The 9494-nt window shown below is 50.3% G+C and overlaps 1 protein-coding gene across 1 annotated transcript; it reads left to right on the top strand.

Annotated features, from left to right (window-relative positions):
• Nucleotides 1-225: 225 nt before the first annotated feature.
• On the top strand, nt 226-5751 carry Nxnl2 (nucleoredoxin like 2). Its single transcript, XM_034510359.2, has 2 exons — nt 226-818; nt 5242-5751. Exons 1-2 carry the CDS (start codon nt 517-519, stop codon nt 5408-5410), a joined length of 471 nt encoding a protein of 156 aa, XP_034366250.1. The 5' UTR covers nt 226-516; the 3' UTR covers nt 5411-5751.
• Nucleotides 5752-9494: the final 3743 nt, after the last annotated feature.

The following is a 9494-nucleotide window of genomic DNA, read 5'->3' as shown; positions in this document are numbered from 1 at the left end:
AGGCAGTGGACAGGGCAGAGCCTTGGTGAGACCAAGCTCTTTTGGCTGAGGTGGGGAGGAGCTGGTGGGCGGAACAGAACTCGGGTCCGCAGAACAGGGCAGGAGTGGATGACATTGGACGCGTGGGGTGGGATGGGGGGCCGTGGATCCGAACAAGTCTTGGGTCGCGTGTGAGCAAGACAGGCTGCCGGTGGGCGGGGCACGGGTGGAGCCGGGCAGGGCTCCGGTGGGTAGAGTGGGTCTCAGGCAGGCAAGGCAGGATAAAGTAGAGGGTGGGGGGAGGTTGATGGCGTGGCTCGGCTTTTGGAGCGGTGCACCCAGCTGTCATCACTGCAGCAGCAGCTTCTGGAGTGACCACTGTGTTCCCTCCTCCCTCGGGCTCACGGTGAGCTACTCCAGCAGCGGAAGGCGGGGCTGAGAGGCACAGATTACGGCGTCCCCTTCCAGCTGACAGGTGGCTGTGCAGCCCAGGGCTCGTCTCTCCACTGTGTCCTCCTCGCGCCGGGCTCTGGGGCGATGGTGGACGTGCTGGGCGGGCGGCGCCTGGTGACCCGCGAGGGCACGGTGGTGGAAGCCGAGACTGCGCTGCAGAACAAGGTGGTAGCTCTGTACTTTGCAGCGGGCCGGTGCGCGCCCAGCCGCGACTTCACGCCGCTGCTCTGCGACTTCTACACGGAGCTGGTGAGCGAGGCGCGGCGGCCCGCACCCTTCGAGGTGGTTTTCGTGTCGGCGGACGGCAGCGCGGAGGAGATGTTGGACTTCATGCGCGAGCTGCACGGCTCCTGGCTGGCATTGCCCTTCCACGACCCCTACCGGCAGTGAGTGGGGACTCGGGGGTCACCCGCACCGGGCTGGAGCTCTGGCTCCCCCGGGACTGCTTTCCTGCACCATGCTGCTGTTTCAGACGCGGGTCTTTAACTTCCTATCCCGCCTTTTTTTGCCGTTCACGTCTCAGTGCGGGTCAGTTCCACTGAATCTTGGTTTCAGCATCCACGGGGCTCTGGCCTGCCAGAGTTTTCTGCTTTTTAGGATTAGGGTTTCAAGGATCTGCATGTCTCAGGAGCCCCGGGTCTGGTCCTGATGCTGGCCGGCATCCCTTAGCTAGGCTCCTTCCTTGATCAGGGGAAAAGGAAGGGTGGGAAGCCACCCGCCTGAAGTGGGAGCTGTGGATTCCCGCCTTGTCCACAGAGCTGCGTTGGGGGATACCCCGGGAGAAGTGGGGAGGACCTCATAGCGGATGGAGCCAGGTACTAGCCATTTCTGCGATTTCATTTTTACCTAAAGCGATGGAGTTCCCTAACTAATAACGTTTCATTAGCATGGATGCTTTCACAATACATGTAGAGGAACCAGGGGTAGGCAGATGTTAGAACAGGCAGGGCTTGAGAGTTTCAGGAGAAGAACCTCGAAAGAGCGAGAGGTGGGTATGGAAGAGTCCGGATGAAGTTCTCATTGCACAGCCCCCTCCCCCCCCCCCCAGCCCTGCCCGCTTCTACAACAGATGTCAGTTTCTGGGTATCCTCTGACTCTGGGTCCTGGGTTTGTCATCCAGTTGCGATGCTACCTGTGAATCCTTTTTGGAAAACGAAGCAAAGCCAATTTTGAGATGTCCCATGGATTCATAATAACTAGAAGTCCCCTTATTCTCTGTGTATATATGTCTGTATGTGCATGTGCACGTGCACAAGTGTGCACTTATGGATGCATGTCAGCAGAGATCAGAGGACAACCTCTGCTGTTATTTCTCAGATGTCATCCACCTTGCTTTTTGAGACAGGGCCTCACACTGTCCTGTAATTTACTAAGCTGGCTAGGCTACCTGGCCAGTAACCCATAGGGCATCAGTCTCTGCCTTCTCAGCCCTGGGATTATGAGTGTTCTTTATGTGGTTTTCAGGACTGAATTTATGCCCTCATGCTTGTAAAGCTCTTTACTGACTGAGCCACCTCCCTCAACTCATTCTCTTTGGTGATTCCCAGGAAGGTGGAGAACCCCGGGGAAGCTGCTTAGCCTTGGGGCAGGTATGAGGCCTCACTCATGCTAATACCGTGAAAATCCCATTGACAGTAAGTCTAAGTGACAGCTGATCTTGTAAGGACTCCCTTGAGAACTGCTTCAAGGGCTGTGCTTTAAAATATGACTTGACTCAGTGGCGTGTAGCTTTAAGGGACACACTTGTTTTGCAGTTGAGATGGTGATGGTGGCGCTAATTAGGCAGAGAACTCAGATCCCTCTGGAGACAAGGGCTCTGGGTCGCCCACAAGGATGGTAGGAAAGAAGTTTTATGGCTAAGTAAAAAGATGCACAGAGACCGGGGTTGACCTAGTCTGTGAAAGGGCTCTGTGTTTATTACTTTTCTTATTGCGGTGACAAAATATTTGACCAAAGCAACGGAAGAGAGAATGGGGTGTGGGGTGGGGTGTGTGTGTGCTGGCTCATCGAGTAAGTGTGCAAGTATGAAGACCTGAGTTCAAATCCCCAGCACTTAAACAAAAACAAACAAGGCTGCCTGTAACCCTAGCAATGGAGGGGCGGAGTCAGCCAGATCTTGAGCTGCTCACTGGCCAGTCTAACTGAAACAGCCAGCTTTAGTTTCCATGAGAGAATCTGTCTCAAGAGAATAACTATGACATCTGTCGCATCCCTCTGGCCTCTGAATAAACACACAAAATTAAAGAAACTTAAGGTGGGGAGTGCTCCGCGCACCTCCCGAGTCCCCTCCGCCCGTGGAAGAGGAATTCGTGGAGACGGAATTCGGGTATCACCACAGCGAGGCTTTACTTGTAACAGTAGAAGTGGAAAACTCGGAAGGGCCAAAGACAGGAAGAGGCACAGCTTAAATACACCCTAGAGTGACGTATTCACTTCTGATTGGCTGTTCACTCATCACCCAATATTACGCCTCGGGATTGGCCAGTGACTTTGGCGGGCTTTCTGCCTTTGCAGCTGCGCAGTTAATTGTTTACTAGTGGAGAGGACACGATGTCCGTGCCATCTTGGAATGGTGAATATATCACCGCTGACCATGGCTTCCTACAGGGGAGGGCTTATTTTGGTTACAGTTTGAAGGCTGATCCTTAGGGCGGAAACATGAGGGATGGGTCTCTTTGTGTCTGCAGCCTGGAGCCAGAGACAAGGAATGCTGGTGCCGAACTTTCTCCTTCTCCTTTTTCAATCCAGGACCCCAGCCCATGCAATGGGGCCTCACACAGTTAATGGGCTTCTTTTGACCTCGGTTAACCAGGCTTAGAAATCTTCCCACAGACTTGTCCAGAGGTTTGTCTCCTAGATGATTGTAGACCCTGCAAAACTGACAATCACCATTAACCGTGCCAGGCTCCTAGCAGTGTCGGCCACGAGAGATCAGCATGCTGGTCTATTGCCCTGATTTCCAGATGTGGCACTGAGAAGGCACTCAGTCCAGTTCTCCTGGGGCCTGCATTTGTGCCCTGGCTGATGTCTTCTCCCAAGGGTGATTAGCAACCGACCCCAAATGTGCATTGACTTCCTTTGGGGACCGTGTAGGTCTTTCTTCCTTCCCCTCTATTCTATTCCAGAGCTTTCCTGCTCCAGGTATCAACAAATGATCTACTGAGCACAGGATGGCCCAGCTGGGCCTTTGAGCACATGATGGCCTGTTCTTCATTCCCACAGGGAGTTTCCTATTGCAAACTTAGCTATCCGTCTTTGTCCTTTCCCAGAACTTACTTCCCAGTAAGGACCCCTAAAGTTGCGTTGTGTGAGCCAGGAAGTAGAATATTTTGAGGGGATTGCTGGAGCCGTGCCCTATAATTCTGCTGTTTCAGCTCAAATTTGTAGAATTAGACCATGGGCCTAAGAAAGAGAACTACCGTTAGGGAGAAGTGAAAACGGTAGTAACCATTCAAGGGGCGATCCGGAAGTTGTTGTCTGCTGTAGAGGGTAAGGCAGGACAGGAAAGACCCCCACCGGGAAGTGAACCGGTAAGGGAAGGGACCATTGTATATGTAGCTTTCCCTCGGAGGCCTCCACTACTTGCTACTGTCCCTCAGTTCCTGAAGAGCCACCGAGGAAGGAAGAGGAGGAAATTTTCTACTACCAAGAAAATCACTTATGACTCCCTTAGACTGCTACGGCATGGCTGAAGGAAGGTCCAGAGTCCCCACCTTGCCCTCAGAATTATGCAGGTGCATTCCAGTGTGGCCCTAGCCCCTGACCCAGCAACACATACTGTGTCACATAGCCCAGAGAGGCAGCCGTTTATCACCAATGTCTCTGAAACAAGGTTCAGGTGCCTGGCTGGTGCTGTCCCCTCTGCCCAGGTGTTCCAATGCAGTGGCCTTGAAGAGGGCCTGCCTTAGCCTGAGGATGACTACAGGAAGCGGTGTGCTCCCTGTAGGCATTTTCTCAGGTTGAGGGTTTCCTCTTATGCCCTTCTCTGTGTTCTCTGGCCAAGTTATCTGTCTAGAAAGAGATCCTCCTGCCTCAGCCTCCTGAGCATTAACTTTATAGACATGCGTTACCATACATGGTGGAGCCAGGTCTCCAAGCAGCTGCAGATGTTCATGCTACAGGTTGCCACCCCCATGAGAACCCTCAAAGAGCTTACAGTGACCTCACTGCACTGTTGGTTCTCATAGGCTGGGATGTGGGCAGAGTCCATGGTGCCTAGTAGGCATTTTCCCCTCCCCATGCCAGCCCAGCCTCTGATCTGCTTTCTGGGACGTTGCTGGGTGTTGGGGGAACCTCCCCTTTTAGCTGACATGTTTGGAGTTGTAGAAAAGTAGACCAGTCTGGACTTTGTTTCTTGGATAGACAGGGCTCTCTGATTCAGATTTCGAGTTCTCCCTGGCCTCCACTTCACAGGCTCCTGGCACCAAGGCAGCTCCTTTCTGGCACTGCCTTGTTCCAAGTCCTTCTAGAGGACGTCTTGTGTTCTCCCTGTATTGCTCAAGCTGGTCTCAAATGTACTAGCTAAAGTAATCCCTCTGCCTCAGCCTCCTGAGAGGCTGGAACTACAGGCAACTTTGAATAATTGTATTTTTAGTTCCATAAGAGTTTGATCATATCTTCAGCTTGAGATTTATATAGTATAGTTGTCCCTTGGTATCTGAAGGGAATTAGCTCCTGGATTTCCTGTGACTGCTGAAACCGAAGGACCTCCACATCTCTATAAAATGGCAGCGTTTGCACAGAACCTACAGACAGCCCCCTTCCTTTCAGACCTGCAGCAGTGCTAACCCTTTGCCCTTCTGTCTTCAGTGAACTGAAGAAGAGGTATGACATCAACGTCATCCCCAGACTCGTGGTCATCAAGCAGAATGGAGCTGTCATCACCAACAAAGGGCGGAAGCAGATCCGGGAGCGCGGGCTGGCTTGCTTTCAGAACTGGGTGGAAGCAGCCGATGTGTTCCAAAACTTCTTGGGGTGACTCTGGAGGTACCAGGGCAGGTGCTGGAAGTGCAGGGTAACCTGCCTTCAAAGAGGGCTTGACTGGTTCTCTTCACTGTTGGGGGATGTCATAGTAGAAGCACCCACCAACCTGTGGCAGAAAGCAGAAACTGCTCAGGAAAGAACTACGCCCACCCTTGGTGGGTCCTAGAGCTCCTTCGGAGTGAACGCTTATTTCTTATAACCTTCCTCCACCAGTGCCTAGGCTCCAGGACATGTCGGCCGTGAGCTATTAGAGACCTATGAAAGACGCTCTTTCCTATCTTGGTAAATTGACCTTTGTAGATTGTGTAATTAAATAAACCAACACTCACGCTTGGAGCAGCTCTGATGTCCTTCTTTCTCCTTTCAAACCAATTACCGATGGAGGGACACGCCAGTAAATACCATGCTTACGGTGTTCTTTCACCTGAGGGGGGTTGCTACCTGTGTGCCTTATCTTGGAAGATTTTTCTAACCTTTGTCTTTTCTCATGCTTTTCTTTCTTCCCTCCTTTTCCTTTCCTCTTCCTCCTTCCTTTCCTCCTCCTTCTTCTTCATTTTTCTTCGTTGAATACTATTTTTTTCTTCCCCCCCATTACCTTCTTCCCTCCCTTTCTCCCTTCTTCCCTCTTTTCCTTTGGAATTGGGGATTGAGTCCACAGCCTTGCCCATGTGGGCATGTGTGCAGAGGCCAGGGGTTGATAGCCAGTGTCTTTCTTGACACTTCCTTGATGATTCTTTGCTATTCTACATTTTTATGATTTTTTTCTTTTTAATTATGTGTGTGTATGTGTGTGTGTGTGTGTGTGTCTGTGTGTCTGTGTGTCTCTGTGTGTGCAGGTGCTTGTGGAGGCTAAAAGAACTAAAAGAAGGCTTCGGGTCCTCTGGAGCTGGAGTTAGAGGCAACTGTGAACTGACAGATGTGTGGTCGAAACTGAACTCTTGTCTTCTGAAACAGCACCAAATACTCTTAACCATTTCTCCAGCCTCCTCGGCTTTTTATGTTTGGATAATACTGAGGATTAAATCCATGGCCTTTTGCATGCCAGACAAGCACACTACTACTGAGCTATACCCTAAATCCTTTCTTATTTTGTTTTATTGTTTGAGAGGCCCCTCGCTCAGAGCTCATTGATTCAGCTAGGGTGGCCTACCAATAAGCTCCACATATCCCCTTGACTCTACCTCCCAGTGCTGGAGATACAGATGATATGTCACGCCTGGCTTTTACATGGTCCCAGGGATCTGAACTCGACTCCTCATACTTGTGTGGCAAACACAATACGGTCAGAGTCACCACTCCCAGCCCTTTACCAACTAGCCCCTTTTATTTTCAACAGTATTACAATAACTTAGAAAGAAATGAATTAGTATTTAAAGGCTATAAAGTCATGCTGTGCATACTGACATGTCACTCAGTGACAGTGTATATTTTCAACAGTGGCCCCATAAGATTGTAATGGAGCTCAACGATTCCCGTTGCCTGGTTAATTCTATGATATTCGCACAGTTCTAAAATGACATAATACTTTCCAATGTGTGTCTGTGGTTAATACTGACAGCAGGGCAGGATCTAGAAGCACACAAAAGACAAACCTCTGGGCATGTCTGTGTGGCAGTTCGTAGGTTAGGCTGAGGTGTGGAGACTCACCCTGAATGTGGGTGTCACTGTTCCATGGGCTGGGTCTGCCTTAGTCACTGTTCTGCTGTTCTATTGCTGTAAAGAGACACGATGGCCAAAGCGACCCTTATGAAAGAAGCCATTTAATTGGAGGCTGGCTTCAGAGGTTTAGCCCATTATCATCATGGTAGGTAGCATGCTGGCATGCAGGCAGGTGCTGGAGCAGTAGCTGAGAGCTCTGTAGGCAGAGAGAGGGACTCTGGGCTATCAATAGGCTTTTGAAACCCGAGAACCCACCCTCAGTGACACTTTTCCTCCAACAATGACAAACCTCCAAATCCATTTAATCCTTTAAAACAGTGTCACTTCCTGGTGACTAAGCATTCACATATGTGAGCCTATGAGGGCTGTGATGGGTAGTTTTATGTCAACTTGACTTAAGATAAAGTCATTTGAGACGAAGGAACCTTGATTTGGAAAATACCTCGATAAAGTCAGGCTGTAGACAAACCTGTAGGACATTTTCTTAATTAGTGATTGATGGAGAGGGCCCAGCCCACTGTGCACGGTGCTATCCCTTAGACTAGTGGTTCTGCATTCTATAAGAAAGCAGGCTGATCCAGCCATGAGGAGCAAGCTACTAGGCAGCACTAGGCAGTACCCCTCCATGGCCTCTGCATCTGCCCCTGCCTCCAGGTTCCTGCTCTGTTTCAGTTCCTGACCTGATTTCCTTCAATGATGGACTACAGTGTGGAAGTGTTCACCAAATAAACCCTTTCCTCCCCAACTGGCTTTTTGGTCATTGTGTTTTATCACAGCAATAGTGACCCAAAGTAAGATAGGGGCCATTCTTATTCAGACCACCACAGGATCTCAGACTGAATAAAAAGGGAAAAAATGAGAGCTGGAGAGTCAGTTCATTGGGTAAGGAGTTCCCTGTGCAGGTGTAAGGACCTGAGTTCAGAGCCCCAGGACTAATAAAGCTGGGTGTGGCCGTGAGCATCTTTAATCCCTGTATTCCTGTAGTGAGATGGATGGCAGAGACAGGGGAGTCCCTAGAAGCTTGCAGGCCAATTAATGTAGGGTATGCAGCAGACAAACAAGTCCTTTGTCCAGGTAGAAGGTGAGGACCAATACCCAAGGTTGTCCTCTGACTTCACGCACTCATGTGAATGTGCACAGGTGCAAACAGACATACACACGAAGCTTAAAACAGAAAGAGAAAGTGGACTGAGGGCCAGCAGTCTCTGCCAACAGTAAGAGAAGGTTACCTACAGTTCAAGTCTCCAGCCTCCTGCCATGGGCACTGGCTGGCCTCAGGACTGTGATTCTCATGCATCTGTAATGCCATTTCTATATAATCTGATACAAGCGTAGACACCTCATGACCCACCATAAGTCTGACTTTCATTTTTGGATCTTGCCAGCCCACTGGGTCTTTAGCTGGAAATTAGGGGCGAGGCACAGAAACACTGTCATGAGGCTATGCTAGCTATCTCTTGGTTTTGGAAGGAAATGGTGTTCCTGTGTGATCTATTTTGAGGCAAATACAATGATCAGGGCAGCTCCACCTAACAGTCTTTAGTTAATTCAAGGGTGCAAGGACTGCCATGCTGTGCTCCCAATAGTTTTGAACACATGTTCTTGAAAGGTAAGCATTCCTCGCGTGTGGATTTTCAAGACGTTCCTTTATATGTGAGCCATACCCTAGATTTCTTCTAAAGGGTGGAGAGGACTCAGTGGATGAGGTGCTTCCCATGCCAGCATGGGGAGCTGAGCTCAACCCTAGCACCCATGTAAGCAGCAGGGGATGGTGGCACAAGCTTATAATCCCAGCACTGGGGAAGGGTCTGCCTCCACCACCTCCACTATTGTCGCTGCTGTTGCTCTGAGACACTGCACTGGCTGCACGGAAGTCTGGCTAGCCAGTGAGGGGAGGGTTCAGGGGAGCTTCTGGTGGCAAAAGTTTCCGGAGAGCAGCTTTCTTCTCTGGTGTGTTACAGCTCTTATGACACATGTTCTCAGACAGTGGAGTAATTTTCACACACCTTTATTCCTTCTGAATAGGACCTTATATACAGTTTTGAGGTGGGTTGGGGGTTTGACCACCCATGCTTCCTATTGGCTTGGTCTGAGATGTTAGGGATGCCTCATCTACATGTGGAAGGGCTTGCTTGAGGCGTTACCTCTATGTGACTGATGACTACAAATCTCTCTATGGAGGACTGTGGCTACATGACAGGGGCCTGGTGCCAGAAGCAAGTGAAGCTCCTATTGTCCCTTCACGGTCTCTGGGGCTTCTAGCCTTAGCTCAACCTTGCTAGGCTTCCTCTCACAATCCACTGCCCTGCAGGGAAGTAGAGACAGATGCATCACTGAAGCTCACTGGTTCTGTGGTAGCCTACCTGGTGAGTTCCAGGCCAATGAGAGACATTTTTAAAAAGAAAAAGATTAAACTAGCT

Source organism: Arvicanthis niloticus, chromosome 8, assembly GCF_011762505.2.
Source record: "Arvicanthis niloticus isolate mArvNil1 chromosome 8, mArvNil1.pat.X, whole genome shotgun sequence".
Taxonomy (NCBI): domain Eukaryota; kingdom Metazoa; phylum Chordata; class Mammalia; order Rodentia; family Muridae; genus Arvicanthis; species Arvicanthis niloticus.
The sequence above is the reverse complement of the archived record's forward strand: the minus strand, read 5'-3'. Positions and strand labels throughout refer to the sequence as shown.

What these genes read in the sequence shown, in the direction of transcription:
- Nxnl2 (XM_034510359.2), top strand. Translation starts at nt 517, where the DNA reads ATGGTGGACGTGCTGGGCGGGCGGCGCCTGGTGACCCGCGAGGGCACG. An exon ending in TTCCACGACCCCTACCGGCA is followed by an intron (nt 819 to 5,241) that starts GTGAGTGGGGAC and finishes TTCTGTCTTCAG; the next exon opens with TGAACTGAAGAAGAGGTATG.